Here is a 19,452-nt window from a genome sequence, read left to right on the forward strand (position 1 = left end):
ATTAAAACATTTCTATCGTATTAATTAAATTTATGCATTAGAACAAAATGTTTATCATTTAGAAGCGATATTTAAATCATGAATTTATTCACTTGGTGAAGAAATTAATTTTTTAACTTATTTCTAGCCCTCGTTTCGACTTCTTTTAAAAACCGTCTGGCAGTGACACGTATGTGGGCGGTTTCCACTTGAATTTTATTACACTTTCAGTATCAGTTACCATCTCGAGGACGTCGAGGTAATTGCAAGCAACTTTCGTCAATATCCGTATCGAAAATGGATAAAATTTTCAAGTATGATTAATATTTTTAACATCTTAAAGTCAGACAGTAATAAAACTTGAGCCTAATTCTTCATTCAAAGGTATATTGATGATCACAAAGCCGATTTTATAAAAAATCTTAGCGATGTAGTAGCCATAAAAAGTGTCAGCGCCCAAGCTGAAAACCGAAGTGACATTACCACCATGATAAATTGGATGAAAACCGTAATATATTTTGATAATTTATCACTATATTTGCAATATAATTCTTAATAAATTCTTCAGCGTCTTGAGCAAGAGGGTGCTATACTTGAGCTTTGCGATGTTGGTACTCAACAACTTCCCGATGGAACTGTTATACCATTACCTCCCGTTCTTACAGGATATTTAGGCAATAATCCTTCCAAAAAAACTATATGCGTATATGGTCATTTAGACGTTCAACCAGCCTTAAAAGTAAAATCCTAGCCAAGTAATGGATTGGGAAAAGCACTCATTAGGTACATTATACACTCCTTAGGAAGATGGTTGGGACACGGATCCATTTGTTTTAACCGAAAAAGATGGTAAACTTTACGGTCGTGGTTCGACTGATGATAAAGGACCAGTTCTAGGTTGGCTACACACTATTCAAGCTTATGCTAAGACTGGAACTGAGTTACCAGTGAACTTGAAGGTGCATCGGAGTTTATGGGTTCCTAACTGAGTCAGAGACTGATATTTTTCTTGGTGATTCAGTTTTGCTTTGAAGGAATGGAGGAATGCGGATCAGAAGGTCTGGATGACCTTTTGGCCAAGAAAAAAACGGAGGGATTCTTCGATTCTGTTGATTATGTTTGCATCTCCGATAACTATTGGCTTGGAACTAAAAAGCCTTGTATAACTTATGGTTTAAGGGGGGTTTGCTATTTCAATCTCGAAATTGAATGTTCCTGTAAAGATTTACATTCTGGAGTATTTGGAGGCGCAGTGTGAGTGTCGGTACAATTTACAAAGGCTTAAGGGAACGGTTTCAAAGGCTTAAGGAAACGGTTTCAAAGGCTTAAGGAAACGGTTTCAAAGGCTTAAGGAAACGGTTTCAAAGGCTTAAGGAATTTAATTGCGCGATTCTTAGTAATTATGAGGATTTTAATCTTAAAGGCACGAAGCAATGACTGATTTAATTGGATTAATGTCCAAGCTAGTCGATGAAAAGGGAAATATTTTGATACCTGGTATTAGCGATGATGTTTTACCAGTAACTCCTGAAGAATTGGCATTGTATGAAGTGATTGATTTTGATCCTGTGAGTTACAAGGCTTAGTGAATTCATTACCTGATGATCTGTTACTCGTTTTCTAAATTAATTCCCCCTTTTCAGGAAGAATTTCGCGGCGATATTGGTTGTAAACAACTGATCCATACAACCGATAAGGCCAAAACTTTGATGCATCGTTGGCGTTTTCCATCATTATCTTTACACGGTAATTTGAGGCGACGAGATAGGTTGTTAGAAACTTTTAAAATGGTATAATCTTCTTCCTAACAGGCATTGAAGGAGCTTTCTACGGAGCGGGACAAAAAACTGTCATACCAAAACACGTTATTGGAAAGTTTAGTATTAGAATAGTTCCTAATCAACAACCAGAACAGATTGAAAAGCTAGTTGTCGATTACGTTACCAAAGAATTCGCTAAGATTAACAGCCCTAATAAGATGAAGTATTAAGTTAATCGTACTTATCTTGGGACTGTTCCGTCCAAACTTACTTTTCTTTTCAATAAGAGTGTACATGGCTCACGGTGGTAAGCCTTGGGTCGGGGATCCAAACCACGAACACTACCAAGCGGCGCGACGAGCCACTAAACAAGTTTTTGGCGTTGAACCGGATTTAACTCGAGAAGGTGGCAGTATTCCAGTTACTCTGACGTTTCAGGATATCACTCAAAAGAACGTCATATTGCTTCCAATGGGTGCGGCGGATGACGGAGCACACTCGCAAAATGAGAAGATTAACATTACTAATTACATTGAAGGGGTAAGCACTTTGGCGTCGCCCCGGGTACTATGGCGTCGTCCCGGGTACTATAGCGTCGTCCCGGGTACTACAGCGTCGTCCCGGGTACTATAGCGTCGTCCCGGGTACTACGGCGTCGTCCCGGGTACTACGGCGTCGCCCCGGGTACTACGGCGTCGCCCCGGGTACTACGGCGTCGCCCCGGGTACTACGGCGTCGCCCCGGGTACTACGGCGTCGCCCCGGGTACTATGGCGTCGTCCCGGGTACTATAGCGTCGTCCCGGGTACTACGGCGTCGTCCCGGGTACTACGGCGTCGTCCCGGGTACTACGGCGTCGCCCCGGGTACTACGGCGTCGCCCCGGGTACTACGGCGTCGCCCCGGGTACTACGGCGTCGCCCCGGGTACTACGGCGTCGCCCCGGGTACTACGGCGTCGCCCCGGGTACTACGGCGTCGCCCCGGGTACTACGGCGTCGCCCCGGGTACTACGGCGTCGCCCCGGGTACTACGGCGTCGCCCCGGGTACTACGGCGTCGCCCCGGGTACTACGGCGCCGTCCCGGGTACTACGGCGCCGTCCCGGGTACTACGGCGCCGTCCCGGGTACTACGGCGCCGTCCCGGGTACTACGGCGCCGTCCCGGGTACTACGGCGCCGTCCCGGGTACTACGGCGTCGTCCCGGGTACTACGGCGTCGTCCCGGGTACTACGGCGTCGTCCCGGGTACTACGGCGTCGTCCCGGGTACTACGGCGCCGTCCCGGGTACTACGGCGTCGTCCCGGGTACTACGGCGTCGTCCCGGGTACTACGGCGTCGTCCCGGGTACTACGGCGTCGTCCCGGGTACTACGGCGTCGTCCCGGGTACTACGGCGTCGTCCCGGGTACTACGGCGTCGTCCCGGGTACTACGGCGTCGTCCCGGGTACTACGGCGCCGTCCCGGGTACTACGGCGCCGTCCCGGGTACTACGGCGTCGTCCCGGGTACTACGGCGTCGTCCCGGGTACTACGGCGTCGTCCCGGGTACTACGGCGTCGTCCCGGGTACTACGGCGTCGTCCCGGGTACTACGGCGTCGTCCCGGGTACTATGGCGTCGTCCCGGGTACTATGGCGTCGTCCCGGGTACTATGGCGTCGTCCCGGGTACTATGGCGTCGCCCCTAGTACTTGTGGGTAATGGAGGCGTTTGATTTCCATTTTCAGACGAAGTTGATGGCAGCTTACTTAAAAGAAGTGTCCATGTTGAAGTAATACTCCTTTCGCTTCATGTTCCTGATTAGCCAGATTTATTACGGAGAACAAATCACGTGGTTTCATGGTATATTTTTATAAGATAAAAACCAATCTACGAGCTTCTAATTATATTAATAATTTTATCTGATGAAATAAAATTTTCTGCAAGCACATTTTGGTTGTTTATTTTTAAATCATACAGTTTACAAAAAAAAAGTAAAATATTTGCAATGAAATTGACGAGGCCCCTTCCTTCCCACCGTCACTAAAAGCCAATTAGAATTTCTCTCCACGAGGCGACAAGAGGAGTTGTTATATTTACAATGTCTTTTGTTTCATTTTAGCAAAAAGTGCTCTCATTAATGTCTCAATTAGTTTTATCAACATTATTTCGAGTCCCATGACGTCATAATAATATAAATTAAAGAATTGTAGAAACATGCCTTTTTATAAATTTAGTTTTTTCGACCCCTCGTTAAAACAAACTAAAACGAGAGAGTGATAGTTAAGCTCGTTAACTAATAAAAATTATCTCTCTGGTTTAATTTAACTGAAACCCCGCCTTAAAATTATACGATTGTTTCCTAAAGCTAATTAGAGATTTGATGATTTTATTCTAAAACTTACGTACGTTTAAAAAATTTCTTTGTTTCAAGATTCAAAGCTTTTCTGCGTTTTTTTTCTCACATGACGATATTTTTTGACGTAAGTGTCAACCATAGCTTTTATTTTGACAGGATTTATTTCACCACTTTTGTTATGACATACCTTTCAATAAAAATTAACATTTTTTGAACTTGGATCGAAAACCATAAGAGTAAAAAAGATGTTTTACCTTCGGAACGCATTTTCTTAGAATAGCTTTGTAATCTTCTTTCGATATGTCCTTTTTATTGTAAAATGGTTTGAGACTGAGTTTCACTTCTTCGACGACACGTTCTTGACGATTTAATTTCTTCATGTACTGAGAATTAAATTAAAATTAGACAATCTTACGCGAACTAAGACTAATTAAGATCAAAAGTTTATGACTATTATCCTAAGAAGTACAACACATAAAATTTCTTTCCCCATTAGTGAATACCTAATCTCTTGAAAGAGGTCCCCAGTGTTCAAAAATAAGTATGCCAGTTCAAGGACTGATTTTAGTTTCTTTGCAGCATTATTCGCGTTTGATGTCTAGCCATAATGTCTTGCAATAACTAGTCGCTAACTCAAACCACGGATCGAGTCTAAAACATTCAGTAGTCCCCCCCCCTTTCTTGCGCCATAAATCAGAGGTAAGCTCAAAATGCGAACAAACTAATAAAAAAGCTGCGCAACAGAGGTGGTTTCGAATAAGAACTGGGTCTTCGCGGGATCCGTCTTCAAAGACTTCCATGTATTTATTGAAGTTACTAAGAGTATAAGGACCTAGCTTTAGCATACTTTGTAGCAATAACACTGGCGCCCGCTTACATCGCCAAGGGTCGCTTCAACTATGCCGCGATTTCAGTGATAAAACTTTCTCAATATTTGTAAAACGAACTAGGCTAGGCCTATATGAGGAACGTTTGTATACTGCCTGACACGAAACCCTTAGTCTCAGTTTGTGATGGGATCTCAGTTTAAACACGTCATATTCGCGCATCCTTACTTTTTCCTTAACTTGGAGTTCCACAGCGGAATTGGGTACGTCATCGATTATTTTCAGTTGGGTTTCGTTTCTCTTGCCACCCTTCTTGCAAGCAGCGCCATGGTGTTTCTTTTTATGTTTACTAGTCCTTTCATTGGCTTCACCAGCGTTCTTTTGCTTAGCGCCACTAGAAGCACCGGCTTGCGCGTGTTTCCGCGACACTTTACCCGCGGTTTTGTCCTGAGAACCTTTGTTATTGGTGGATGCTTTAGCGGCGGACATTTTAGAAACCTTCGCGGCTCCGGCCACGAGAAGCTCGCGCGTTGCTTTGTCTTCGAGTAATTTGGGTACCGCCGCTAAAAGCGCGTCAAACGCGTCCTTAGGAGGACCAGATTGAAAAACCTTCGAGGAGTGAGGTGGTTTGTTTTTGTAGTTGTTTTCGGGTGATATATTTTCGTCCATTTGATTATCCAACCCAGGAGAATCTGGTGGTGAATACGGTGAATCTACGTCCATATCGACGACATCATTGGCGGCTTCGTTCTTATTTAACCCTTGTCCTTGCATATTATAGTTGTTGTTACCACCGGCATTATTAGCGTGTGACATTTGAGATATAACCGTAACAGGTACGGTGGTAACCAAAGGCATTGAACTAACGATCATGGGTAATGAAGTGTACGTTTTAATTAACGGTGAACCTCTACCCTGTTGCCGCCCGCTGTTATCGTGGCCGAGCCGATGCTGATGATGACTTTGCAACATGTTCGGCGGTGGTTGAGTAATGTCCGGCATGTTTATCTGTCGGTGAGACAATGGCAAAGCGTTCATAGATCCTTGAGGATTCATATTCGGCGTTGGTAATAAAGGTGGTCCCGTTATCTGCTGTCTTATCGGATGAAGCATAGCTAAAGATCCGCTGTTCGGAGGTGGCATCATGCCGCTTATTTGAGCACCGGGATGTGGCAGACGTTGAGGCATTTGATGGCCGATAAAATTCCCGTGCATGACGTGTTGCATTTGGTTACCAGCGGGAAAAAGCATTGTCGGCGGCGCGCCACCTAAAGACCACCGTAAACCTTGAAGTCCTTGAAGACCCGCGGTTACCAAGGGTACGGGACCACCTCCCATGTTCCTGGGTAGCGATTGAGTCATAAAATTCGGCGGTGGTAAATGAATATTTGGCATTGAAGTAATTGGGCCACTTTGTTGGATCGAGTTTTGAAACTGGGGTGGCGCTTGGGATACCGGGAAATTTATTGGGGGCGTCAACATGTTTTGCTGCATCGAAATCGCTTGCGGAGGTGCAGCCACGGATGGACTTGAAGCGGAAACAGCGATTGATAACATATTTCCAGTAGAATTTGGTGGTGGAGCCCCCTGACACGTGGCGGGTTGAGTATGAGGTTCCGGTTCAGGGGGTAGAGGAGGTAATTCAGGTTCCGGGGGTGGCTTGGGGTCGCGGGACATACTTTCCGAATGGTTCGAGCTGTTATTTCCATCGGAACCTTTATAACTCGGGCTTCTGGTTGGTTCACATGGGTCGTAGCTTTCGTTATCCATTGGCGAAGGAGGTGACGGCGATCTGGGTTGCCGTTTATTAAACATTCCAGAGAAGTTAAGCGACTCCTTGTTTCTCGCATCCTGTTCTGACGGTATGTTTGCTTCGTTATGTTGATGGTGTTGATTCTTTGAAGACGCGGGACCCGTTCGGTAATTTTTTCTACCACCGGCTTCTTCGCGGTGACTATCCTTGCTAACTGAACGGCTACCATTTGACTGTTCGTTCTGAGGGCTGGTTCGTTCTCTTCCAGAAGTTCCAAGTTCATCGTCGCTTTCGGATATGGTGATCACTTCGGGGCGTTGTCTAGATTTTTGCCTACTCTTTGAAAGCAAGCTCTCTTTCACTCTCATTCTAATAGGGCTTTGTTTTTTGCGTGGTCTAACTGGGGGTTGTTGAAGTTTGGACTTATCGGCGAGTTTCTCTTCGACAATCGCGTACCCTAAGCTCTTCTCTCCGTCATTACTATCATCTTCAGGTGGTGGAGAGTCTGGAGGCGAACGAGGCTTGGCCGGAGGATGGTCAACACGATCGGACCAATCTTTGGTAGTATTTGGGGTTTCTTCATCGCTATTCCAGGACATTTGTGGCAATGGTGGCGCCGGTGGTTGCATTCTAGCTTTTTTCGAGGATGTTTCGGGTTCGGTTCTATTTGAGCCACTCTTGTTGGTTTTATTGTTATTATCGAAAGATTCTTTCGGTGGTTCAACCTCGGCCGGTAATTGTTGAGCTTTATCTTTAGCCGGAACTTCTTTATTGCGATTGTAATTGACATTAATTACGATGCTACCGTCTTCCTTTGAAAATATCTCCTTGGATTCCACGTCCGATATTTCAACCTCCATTTCCGGTGACGGACTCGATGAAACTTTAGATTTCGCGGAATCAACCGGAAGTGAGCTATAAATGTCGTCTCGTAATTTCCGGTCTTTGTCCGACTTTTTGCTAGGTTTCTCGCGTTTCTCAACTATGATGGTATCGTCTATTTTCCTGACATCGCGTTCCCTTCTCTTTTCGACGGGTTGTAATTGTTCTAAATGCGGATCATCATCGTACAAGTAACGATACTCTTCATCGTAAGCGTAGTAGTTATCCTGATGAGCTTTGCCTTCATTGTATTTGTTATATAATTGCTGTTCCGGTGAACTTTGCTCCTTTCTTTTAAGTTTGGAGCTACTGTGTTTGGTGGAGGACATGATATCTCTATCTCTCGTATCCCTGCTATCCCGGACTTTCTCTTTATCCGATGTTCTCTTGCTGGTACTACTACCACTTTGAAACTTTTCCTTGTCGTGTCTACTTCGCGATGACTTTTCGTGATGCTCTTTATTGGATTTCTTCTCCCGATGGCGTCTGTCGCTTTCGTAATCCTTATCAGTTGGGTAATGGTAATCCTTCTCGGACCGTCTCTCTTTGGAGTGATCTCGACGATGTTTTTCAGATCGGCTACTACCACCGCCACGTTTATCCTCCTTTTTCTTGTCGCCGTGGTGACCACTACCATCTTTGCGTCTCTCGTGACGGTCTCGATCCCGTTCCGACTCGTCTCGCGCGTGGGCATCGCGTCTGCGTTCGGATTCCTCGGACTTTTCAGCTTTACGCTCACTTCCTTTTCGATTACTATCGTCCGTTTTCTTTCTGGAGTCGCGGTCGCGATCGCGTTTCTTGTCGTCACCCTTGTCCTTCAACTCACGTTCGCCGAAGATTACTTTTTCGTCGCGATATTTACCATCCCTGTAGCTACGTTCCTTGGTACTTTTTGAAGGTTTTTTCCAATTAATCTCGGACGAATCGGTTTTATCATTCTTAGGTCGTTCGCTACTGGTTTTGGACGACTTATTACTGTCCGATTTCTTAGATGACCTCGATTTAGAGCAAGTGTCCTTGTGGATAAACTTTTGAACCACAACGGGGACAAACGGGATGTTACTATTATCAACTTTGGGGGCTTCAATCTCTAATAGTTTATCTAAACCTTTATCGCTATCGTCGAAATCTTCAATGTCACTTTTTTCTAATTTAATATCGTCGGCGATTTCTTCGAGTTCCGCTGGCAACGCGTCATCGTCTTCGAGTTCATCCACTGGTTTATCGGCTTCATCATCGTCTTCGTCCTCACTATCCTTATTGGTGGAGGAGATATTGGCTTTGTTCTCTTTAGATACGTTAGGATTATCCTCTTCTTCACCGTAATCGAGCTGATTATCGTCGCTACCGACATCCGATATGTCTTCAACACCATCCGTAATCATTTTGGAAAAGGTTTCGTCGACGTCCTTAACAGGTTCTTCCGGAGCGGATTCCGCTCTAGAGTTCAATTTTTCCGCTGTATCTTTAGAGGTCGGAGGTTCATCATTTATGGTTGGTGTAATATTTTCAACATTCTCCGAGTTGATAGTTGCGCTATCAACTTTATCCTTAGTTACTTCCGTTTCAGGCTTAACTGGGTCCTTTTGAGCCTCATCGGGGTTGGGATCATTTTCATCACCGCTTTGCTCTGGTTCTTGATCATCGTCACCAATCTGCTCCGCTTCTTGATCCTCGTCACCAATCTGTTCCGCTTCTTGATCGTCGTCACCAATCTGTTCCGCTTCTTGATCGTCGTCACCAATCTGTTCCGCTTCTTGATCGTCGTCACCAATCTGTTCCGCTTCTTGATCGTCGTCACCAATTTGTTCCGCTTCTTGATCCTCGTCACCAACCTGTTCTGGTTCTTGATCCTCGTCACCAATTTGTTCTGGTAATCGTTCTTCATCAGGATCATTTTCATTTTCAGCGTCTTCATTCTCTTGTTCGGCGTCATTTTCATTGTCAACTTCCATTTCGTCAGTTTCCCTTTCTTGTTCGTTTTCGACTTTAGGATTTTCTTCCTCTAAGTACTCAGCATCCTGAGCCGCGTCTTGATTTTCATTTTCTTGACCATTTTCGTCATAATTCTCGTCGTAATCATATTCTTCATCGTAATCTTCACCCTCATCATCTTGGTACGAGTCATCCGCTTCGGGTTCGGCAGTCGTGTCCTTACCACCATTCTTATCCGTATTAGGAGCTGAACACTGTTCCTTATCAGCCTTATTGTCCTCGCTTTCGGATATGGGTGATCCAACTTTGGCGCTAATGACGTCATCATCGAAGGTATGTCTTGGGGACGCGTTATCCTGTGCCGTGGTCGCGACCGATTCCTGTTCGTCAGTGTTATAGGGGTTTTCCTGACTAACTTCGTCGCCCGTTATGCTGGCTTCCGGGTCGTAAGGTGGTGTTGATATCTTCTTCACTTGAGTAGGAATTTCTTGCATGTCTTGCGATTCCTCGTTTGGGGTATTGTCAGTCGTTGGGCTTTCAGGGTTGTAAACCTCGTTTGGGGCATTGTCGATGGTTGGGCTTTCTGGGTTGTAAGCCTCGTTTGGAGCATTGTCAATCGTTGGGCTTTCTGGGTTGTAAGCCTGGTTTGGGGTATTGTTGGTCGTTGGGCTTTCTGGGTTGTAAACCTCGTTAACTTTCGGGCCACTAGACGCACCTCCGTCGACTGATTCAACATCGATACTTCCGGCGTAATCTTGGGAACTATTAACGGAGGCAACACTTTCGACCAGTTTACTACGAGGCGACGAATAAGGTTCTTCCGGTTCTTCTTCGGGATCTGGTGATTCAGGACCGGAAACGCTCTCCAAGTCGAGACACGCCGATATCTTTTGCGTAAGTTCGTGTTCTTGGGCGGCCTCTTCATCGATGACAAGCTCGTCATCACTAGAATCCTCGGAAACATTGGGTTGTCCCATGGGGTTAGGGGTCGCGACCTCGCTATGGACGCTACTGGCGCTATTGCACTTTGCGCCTCCACTTTCATCCGTATTGCCGCCTTGTGGGAATACCTCATTTTCATCGTTAGATATGGTTTCAATATCGCTATAGATATCAATATCATCGTCGCTTTGACTCGTTTTTGAATCCTTATTCTTCGTAATCGCTTTACGTCGGGTATCAAACGCGCATGGGGATTCGTCACCGCCACTATTGGGATCAGGTTCAAGATCACGACCCCCTGATTGGTCACTCGGTGTAGTACTTAAAACAACACCGGTACTTTCTTGCGACCTTGACGCGTTTACGTTTGATCCAGCCCTACTTGTTGACGGTGACGTCACGCTGGATCTCGATGAAGAACCGGAGTGCCCCGGGTCCACTGGGTTTCCCGAATTCCCAGGATTGGGTTCGTTACGATTAGTAATCGGTTGATTCTTGATAGCGGCCATTTTTTTAGTTAAAACCAGCGTGTTCGGGGCGACGGGTTCCGTTTGTACAACATTCCCGTTACGAGTAATTTTAAGCTTTTCTGAGTTTGAATGTAAGATGGTTTGTTTCTGCAATATACTGCCGAGTAAGTCAAAAGAGGCGGTACTAGTTGAAGGTGTAGCTATAACCAAAGGCACTCTGAAATGATAGAAAAAATATGGCCTACTGTCAGAGTAGAACGGCTATTTTTGAGTTTGGAGTCAAACGTGGTTTCTTGGTTCCGTTCTAATTTCCAGGGAATTCATTCAGAGTGATTTCGGAGATAGTTTCGAGGCCACCAGAGGAATCGTTAAAAGCTATACCTCTAAATTAGCTGTACTGCAAATGACGTATCGTAGTCTCAAACTAAACATAACTCTACGCTATCGTCGATAGTGAAAAAAGTGCAAATAAATAGTCCCTCAAAATAACGATCTAATCACTAATAGTTGCCGCCATTTTGTCGGTTAATTTCAAACGTAAACAAATGCGAGCTACTTGGTCTCAGAGGCTCAAATATTTAAGTTGTTCATATGTATTTACAAAAATTGAGAAAGTTTTATAAATCTAATTATCTTTAGTTAAATAGTTATATAACAAATAATTAACCGTTAATAGTTAACGGTTTGTCGAGGTTGGTTTCATCGATAATTTACAGTGTATCTCATTAACATAGGCTTTTACACAGAATCAAGAACTCATATAAGATCCGAGAACGTAATAATAGACATTTTTGTCTTCTACGAGCAAATATACTTTCGCATTGTGAGCGAACCGGGTTCCCGAGTTTCAATTACCTTCTCGCGAGTCATTTTTCAAGTTGGCCACGAATATAAACCAAAATTTAAATAACCCTTACATATGATATAACCAACACGCGTGCCAAAAATCAATGAAGTCGGGTGACATTTAAGGAAGTTATTATGTCACCAAAATCTGATAACTTATATTAATGTACGCCATTTTCCAAGATGGCCGCGGATTTGAAACAAAATTTACGTAGCCCTTCTATGGAGTATAATAAACAACTATACCAAATTTCAGGCTAATAGGTTAAGTTTTAGAGCGTTAGGAGGAAAAAACGATGATCTTTTTAACCATACGTTCTCATACGCTATATGGGTTCTTGACGTCCGCGATATATCACACAACATATAAAATAATATCAAAGAGACGAATAAAAAGTAGGCTTAGTAATCTATGAAAAAATATATGAAAATGTGTACATTCATAATAGACCAATTGAGTAAATAACATAACGATCATAAAAAGGGCATTTCTTTAGATGTAAAAAAGCTCCGTGGCACCATACTAAATAAATTCAAAATACAACGCCATGGAATTTTTTTTTACATCAAGAAATGAGCTTCCGATATTCAATATAATCCAAACATATTATTAAGATGAAAATTTAACCATGCAATGAATCAAGTAATATCAACAACTATAGTTGGTTCCAATCTAAGAAGGGACCAAGCTGCTTTGTCAAGTAAAGTTCCGCAAGGGCAACTATAGGACTATAATATATCACTCCTTGAAGGGTCTTTATCCATAAATTCATAAGATATGTTTCATAAGTTAGTCACTGGCTACTGAGAGCTTGTCATGTAGTGACGTAGGTCATAGATTCTCGTAAACCGACGCCTGGTGAGGCGCTGTCAAAGGTTTAGTACAGACTAAGTAGGAAGTTGGACTGTAAAACCAAAGTATTCAATTCTCGCTTCCGTCGTTCTCGATCTAGCTCGAGCTGTAAGTCCCTAGCATTACGAATTTGAATAGGAAGTGCGTCATACTTATGGTACGTATCTTATAAACTTATGCTATTGGAACTAGCTAAGCCTCCAGGGGTTTGTTGGTTACTTCTACCAAAAGAAACATAAGAAACCTCACTTCCGCTTCTATCCAAAGCTAGTTTTGATTATGAAAGGCGGAAATCATTTTATTCAAAAACAGTGCACCTTCACTAACACATGTTTCTTATTTATTTCGTCCACGTATAGCAATTTAGCAAAACAATATTTTTTTTCCTGAATTTCGGAATTATTTATGGGTTTTACTTCAAAACCAATAGGCCTTTCTATAAATTATTTCGCGGGAGGGTACGAACGCCCTTCATCTCTGCTTTTTCCCCCCCGGCAACATTTTCTTTTCGCGGGAGGGAAGAATAGCCTTCGTCTCTGCTTTCCCCCCCCGGCAACATACGGATTTTATGTAAAGGCCTATTCAAGTGATATGAACTCCGTAACCTTACCTTACCACCATAAATACAGTAGAATATCCCTCAAAGATTTCAAAAGACCCCTGTAAGAACCAGGGGAGTACCCCCCCCCTCTCCAAATCAATCAGAGTCAAGATAACAAAAACCCAAAGGGGTACTCCGAAAAAGAACCCACATAACACCCGAGAAAAAAAGTACAGAGAACTTTCTCTTGAGTAAGCAGTACGTCACACCTTCCATAGTTTTACTACGTTTTTGGCAGCCATATTGGTGGATTTCAGCTTTCTCCCTGTATTTAACCCACAACTATTATCGTGTAAATTGTCCGACGAAAACCATGATTTACAATACATCGCCGCCATATTGGCAAGAATTAGCGACCAAATACAAAGTATCAGCCTCGTGGGAACCCAAAATGCGAGGCGATTCATAGGTTCTCAACTCTTAAATATGTTCCCGTTACCACTTTTAAACTACGCGTCTAAAATAAAACCGGTTTTCTTTGTGCAGAATTCACCCCTCCTTTTTAAGATTGGAACAAACTACTGACGAATTGACAAGTTGACAATGGGATAAAAGGAAAACATCAAATACCTTTTGTTGTTGCTTTTCGAAGGTCCATTGAGAATGGCCGCGGCTTTCTTGAGGTTGAGACTAGGGCGATGATGCTGCATTCTGGGCGTGGCTAACACTTCCCCCGATCCTCCTCCTTGAGCACCTCCGTATCCTCCGTCAGAATTATCGGACAAGTAGGAATCTTCGAACTCGATCAGTTCCTCCCTATCTCCAAAGATGGATAAGGATGGTACAGCCTCGCCTCTGCTGCTGTTACCAACTCCTTGTCTTGACCATCGTTGTTCGCCAGCCGGTGGGGGTTTCGCCTTGACCAAAGGGATAGTTCGTCCAGGTGGAGGTCGAGTTAAACCTAATTTGGCCGCGATTCGTTTTTTGACGGAGTCAGTCGAAATCAAAGGTCTCGCTGCTCGTTTTGACTGGAATTACAATAAGGACGAAGAAATTGTAGAAAAAACTATGTTCATGATGGGCGGGCGTAATCGCGTCAAAGAAAACATTCGCCAGATTGCATTTAGTCTATTTTACATTCTCCTGATTTTATGAAAGCCACGTATCAATACCCTAAACTTATGAGGCCTATTCAAACATACTTTTAATCCCTAGACGTCGTAGATGCCACGTACCACTTCACGAAACCAATTTATCAATTCCCTGGCTTTATCAAACGTATTCTTCAACTTAATAACATCAACGTAGCCGCGTAGCGATCCCCCGACATCGAACATGACGCGTAGCGACCCCCCGACTTCGAAGATGACGCGTAGCGACCCCCCGACTTCGAAGATGACGCGTAGCGACCCCCCGACTTCGAAGATGACGCGTAGAGACCCCCCGACATCGAAGATGACGCGTAGAGACCCCCCCGACTTCGAAGATGACGCGTAGCGACCCCCCGACTTCGAAGATGACGCGTAGAGACCCCCCGACTTCGAAGATGACGCGTAGAGACCCCCCGACTTCGAAGATGACGCGTAGAGACCCCCCGACTTCGAAGATGACGCGTAGAGACCCCCCGACTTCGAAGATGACGCGTAGAGACCCCCCGACTTCGAAGATGACGCGTAGAGACCCCCCCGACTTCGAAGATGACGCGTAGAGACCCCCCGACTTCGAAGATGACGCGTAGAGACCCCCCGACTTCGAAGATGACGCGTAGAGACCCCCCGACTTCGAAGATGACGCGTAGAGACCCCCCGACTTCGAAGATGACGCGTAGAGACCCCCCGACTTCGAAGATGACGCGTAGAGACCCCCCGACTTCGAAGATGACGCGTAGAGACCCCCCGACTTCGAAGATGACGCGTAGAGACCCCCCCGACTTCGAAGATGACGCGTAGAGACCCCCCGACTTCGAACATGACGCGTAGAGACCAGCCGACTTCGAACGTGACGCGTAGAGACCAGCCGACTTCGAACATGACGCTTAGCGATCCCCCGACTTCGAACATGACGCTTAGCGATCCCCCGACTTCGAACATGACGCTTAGCGATCCCCCGACTTCGAACATGACGCTCAGCGATCCCCCGACTTCGAACAGGACGCTTAGCGATTCCCCAACTTCGAACATGACGCTCAGCGATCCCCCGACTTCGAACATGACGCTCAGCGATCCCCCGACTTCGAACATGACGCTCAGCGATCCCCCGACTTCGAACATGACGCTCAGCGATCCCCCGACTTTGAACAGGACGCTTAGCGATTCCCCGACTTCGAACATGACGCTCAGCGATCCCCCGACTTCGAACAGGACGCTTAGCGATCCCCCGACTTCGAACAGGACGCTCAGCGATCCCCCGACTTCGAACAGGACGCTTAGCGATCCCCCGACTTCGAACAGGACGCTTAGCGATCCCCCGACTTCGAACATGACGCTCAGCGATCCCCCGACTTCGAACAGGACGCTTAGCGATTCCCCGACTTCGAACATGACGCTCAGCGATCCCCCGACTTCGAACAGGACGCTTAGCGATCCCCCGACTTCGAACAGGACGCTTAGCGATCCCCCGACTTCGAACAGGACGCTTAGCGATCCCCCGACTTCGAACAGGACGCTTAGCGATCCCCCGACTTCGAACAGGACGCTTAGCGATCCCCCGACTTCGAACATGACGCTTAGCGATCCCCCGACTTCGAACATGACGCTTAGCGATCCCCCGACTTCGAACATGACGCTTAGCGATCCCCCGACTTCGAACATGACGCTCAGCGATCCCCCGACTTTGAACAGGACGCTTAGCGATTCCCCGACTTCGAACATGACGCTCAGCGATCCCCCGACTTCGAACATGACGCTCAGCGATCCCCCGACTTCGAACATGACGCTCAGCGATCCCCCGACTTCGAACATGACGCTCAGCGATCCCCCGACTTCGAACAGGACGCTTAGCGATCCCCCGACTTCGAACAGGACGCTCAGCGATCCCCCGACTTCGAACAGGACGCTTAGCGATCCCCCGACTTCGAACAGGACGCTTAGCGATCCCCCGACTTCGAACAGGACGCTTAGCGATACCCCGACTTCGAACATGACGCTCAGCGATCCCCCGACTTCGAACAGGACGATTAGCGATCCCCCGACTTCGAACAGGACGCTTAGCGATCCCCCGACTTCGAAGATGACGCTTAGCGATCCCCCGACTTCGAACATGACGCTTAGCGATCCCCCGACTTCGAACAGGACGCGTAGCGATCCCCCGACTTCGAACACGACGCGTAGCGATCCCCCGACTTCGAAGACGACGCTCAGCGATCCCCCGACATCGAAGATGACGCGTAGCGATCCCCCGACATCGAACATGACGCGTAGCGATCCCCCGACTTCGAAGATGACGCGTAGCGATCCCCAGACATCGAAGATGACGCGTAGCGATCCCCAGACATCGAAGATGACGCGTAGCGATCCCCAGACATCGAAGATGACGCGTAGCGATCCCCCGACATCGAACATGACGCGTAGCGATCCCCCGACTTCGAAGATGACGCGTAGCGATCCCCAGACATCGAAGATGACGCGTAGCGATCCCCAGACATCGAAGATGACGCGTAGCGATCCCCAGACATCGAAGATGACGCGTAGCGATCCCCAGACATCGAAGATGACGCGTAGCGATCCCCCGACTTCGAAGACGACGCTCAGCGATCCCCCGACTTCGAAGATGACGCTCAGCGATCCCCCGACTTCGAACATGACGAGTAGCGATCCCCCGACTTCGAACATGACGCGTAGCGATCCCCCGACATCGAACATGACGCGTAGCGATCCCCCGACTTCAAATATGACGCGTAGCGATCCCCGACTTCGAAAATGACGCGCAGCGATCCACTGACTTCGAAGACGGCGCGTACCGATCCCCCGACTTCAAACATGACGCGTAGCAATCCCCCGACTTCGAAAATGACGCGCAGCGATCCACTGACTTCGAAGACGGCGCGTACCGATCCCCCGACTTCAAACATGACGCGTAGCAATCCCCCGACTTCGAAAATGACGCGCAGCGATCCACTGACTTCGAAGACGGCGCGTACCGATCCCCTTACTTCATATAGCCTACTTTCCAATTGTTGTTATACCATAAACGTCAAAACACTTTAATCACATGAACTTTACAGATCTTTCAACTTTTGAATAATCCCATTCATTCATTAACTCATCCAATTGAATTCCCTGACTTCACACAAAGAAATTTCCAATATATCTCTGGACAAACCCACCCACCCAGTATCCCAACTCAAGCGTCGATAATACTTACTCTAAAGGTACGTCTTCCTTTTCTCCTCGTTTTGGTTTTCCTGCGTCTTGTTTTGGTTTTACCACTAGAACTTTTAGTTTTAGACGTTGAAGAAGACGCGGTAGTCTTCCTCCGCTTTCTTCTACGTCTATACTTCTTTCTAGGAGCGGCTCTACGTTGAACGGGAGCTCTAGCTGGAATCGCGTCGTCTTCCGCCAGATTCTCAAGCTCCAAAATACCTCGCGTCATTCTTAGACGTTCTATCCTGGATCTGACGTTTTCACTGGCTCTCGTTCTAGCTATGGCGCGTCTAAATGGTTGAGGACGAAAGTTATTACGGACCAAATCCCGAACTTCGTCCCTAACATTGGCATAATCTATAAGAAAATCCGTAAAAGGTTAATGTTAAGATTATTTTTAACATTAAGTAATACTTACTAGGATCGTGAATTGCGGAGCATTCGGAGCAAAACCATTGACTAATTGGTATAACAGTTAAGGGAGGATCCATACACTCGCAATGGCATCCTGAATCGCAACCGTCGCATAGTAAAAGAGTCTCTTCTCTATCACCTCTACCGCAGACTTCGCAAACTACCGTGTCATTTTCCGCAGCGTCATTTTCAGGTTCATCTTGTTTAGAAACAACTGGGATCTGCGGGGAAAAACATTTGTTTTGTTTTTTTTTTTTCAAAATTCTTGAAAATGTTCTTGAATTGGGATTCTGAAAATAATATCTGACCCTTTTTATTATTTTATCACTCAGGTCTTTCACCAGGATTAAATTAAATACTTGTCGGTCCTGGGGACAGGTATTCACGTTCTGTAATGATATAATGTTCAAAATTTTTAAGTAAACAGATCTACTATGTAAATTAATGTAAAAAAATGCGTTAATATTAAAAAAAAATTGTTCAAATTCTTACTCTGGACCATTCTTGTATACAATCCAGACAAAACATGTGATCGCAGCTTTCAGGAGTTCCTGTTTCTTGACCCCTGAACTTATTCAAACAAATTGGACACTTCTCCGATTGCCCATCGCTTTCGTCACTTTGATCACTTTCACCAACTTTATCGTCACCAATTACATCTTCCTCTAATTCATCATCATTTTCATAATCTTCTGATCCAGATTCATCATCTTCACTATCTTCAACGCTCTCGTCACCAGATAATATAGAATCATCAGAACCCGACTCGTTTCCATCTTCGTCACTTATTATTTGACGAGATTTAGATATACGTTTTCGTTTAATCCCCGAGACAGCGCTATCACTATCTGAACTATCCACACGAGTTTGGGAACATTCACCAACATCGTTAACTTCATTGTCACTTATCACCGCAGTTGTTATTTTGCGTTTCTTGCGATTTATTTTGTCAAACTCGTCTTCGGAACTCATTTTTTAAAGGCCTTTCAATGCTTTTGAAATAAAAGCAATCGTTTTTTACCGTATTTCTACTACAAGTTTGTTATTGATATACATGAATACATAGCGTTGGCGTCTAGGGTTTAAAATTGAGGAAGCACCATCAAAACAAAATTGTGGGCTACAGTTATTATTTTAATATACATTAAATGCACTCAAAATCTTCAAAAACCATGATTATTAGAATTATATTCAAAAACCCAATGATATTAATGATTTCGAAGACAAAACATTGAAAAGAAAACCGTACAAAAGTTTAGATTTACTGATTACTCTCTGTATGTAGTGCTAAGCCTAGGTTTCTGATAGAAATAATCTCTGTAGGACTAGAAGCATTGATTACTTATGTCAGACTTTAACATTTTTCAATGAATTAAGAACAAATGAAGATTCTTTAATCTTTTTAATCAATGAAACTCAAAGATTGTTATTATTAATCGATATATTATAATTAAGCCTAGCTAAGATCATAGAATTTACACCGCTGAACTACGACAACAAAGACCACAGAATAGAGAAGACTGTCAGTTGTTCTCGAACTAGGACTCCGTAGTA

At 45.2% G+C, this 19,452-nt stretch overlaps 2 protein-coding genes across 2 annotated transcripts; one reads left to right on the forward strand and one right to left on the reverse strand.

The window, feature by feature from the left end:
• The first annotated feature begins 137 nt into the window (after window positions 1-137).
• Window positions 138-3,666, forward strand: Cndp2 (Cytosolic non-specific dipeptidase 2). The gene is made up of 10 exons (XM_089838997.1): window positions 138-293; window positions 364-487; window positions 548-718; window positions 783-938; window positions 1,001-1,233; window positions 1,403-1,547; window positions 1,623-1,725; window positions 1,791-1,962; window positions 2,027-2,279; window positions 3,464-3,666. The coding sequence occupies exons 1-10, from the start codon at window positions 277-279 to the stop codon at window positions 3,509-3,511; spliced, it is 1,422 nt and encodes a 473-aa protein (XP_089695123.1). The 5' UTR covers window positions 138-276; the 3' UTR covers window positions 3,512-3,666.
• Window positions 3,663-19,411, reverse strand: LOC149673449 (uncharacterized). Its single transcript, XM_089838996.1, has 8 exons — window positions 18,391-19,411; window positions 18,207-18,287; window positions 17,903-18,119; window positions 17,486-17,841; window positions 13,754-14,151; window positions 5,130-11,100; window positions 4,329-4,457; window positions 3,663-4,261 (listed from the first exon to the last, which is right to left on the reverse strand). The coding sequence occupies exons 1-8, from the start codon at window positions 18,868-18,870 to the stop codon at window positions 4,145-4,147; spliced, it is 7,749 nt and encodes a 2,582-aa protein (XP_089695122.1). The 5' UTR covers window positions 18,871-19,411; the 3' UTR covers window positions 3,663-4,144.
• Window positions 19,412-19,452: the final 41 nt, after the last annotated feature.

The sequence above is a fragment of the Phalangium opilio genome, unplaced genomic scaffold (genome assembly GCF_054372755.1).
Source record: "Phalangium opilio isolate 3A_F unplaced genomic scaffold, DU_Popi_V2 ptg000048l_1, whole genome shotgun sequence".
NCBI classification, from domain to species: Eukaryota; Metazoa; Arthropoda; class Arachnida; order Opiliones; family Phalangiidae; genus Phalangium; species Phalangium opilio.

Bases quoted from the DNA above. Each gene is read 5' to 3' on its own strand.
- LOC149673449 (XM_089838996.1), bottom strand. From the start codon at position 18,870: ATGAGTTCCGAAGACGAGTTTGACAAAATAAATCGCAAGAAACGCAAA. The intron at 17,842-17,902 runs GTAAGTATTACT...ATTTTCTTATAG, and splicing joins CTCCGCAATTCACGATCCTA to ATTATGCCAATGTTAGGGAC. The intron at 14,152-17,485 runs GTAAGTATTATC...TTGTAATTCCAG, and splicing joins AAGGAAGACGTACCTTTAGA to TCAAAACGAGCAGCGAGACC.
- Cndp2 (XM_089838997.1), top strand. The intron at 1,548-1,622 runs GTGAGTTACAAG...CCCCCTTTTCAG, and splicing joins AAGTGATTGATTTTGATCCT to GAAGAATTTCGCGGCGATAT. The intron at 1,726-1,790 runs GTAATTTGAGGC...TCTTCCTAACAG, and splicing joins TCCATCATTATCTTTACACG to GCATTGAAGGAGCTTTCTAC.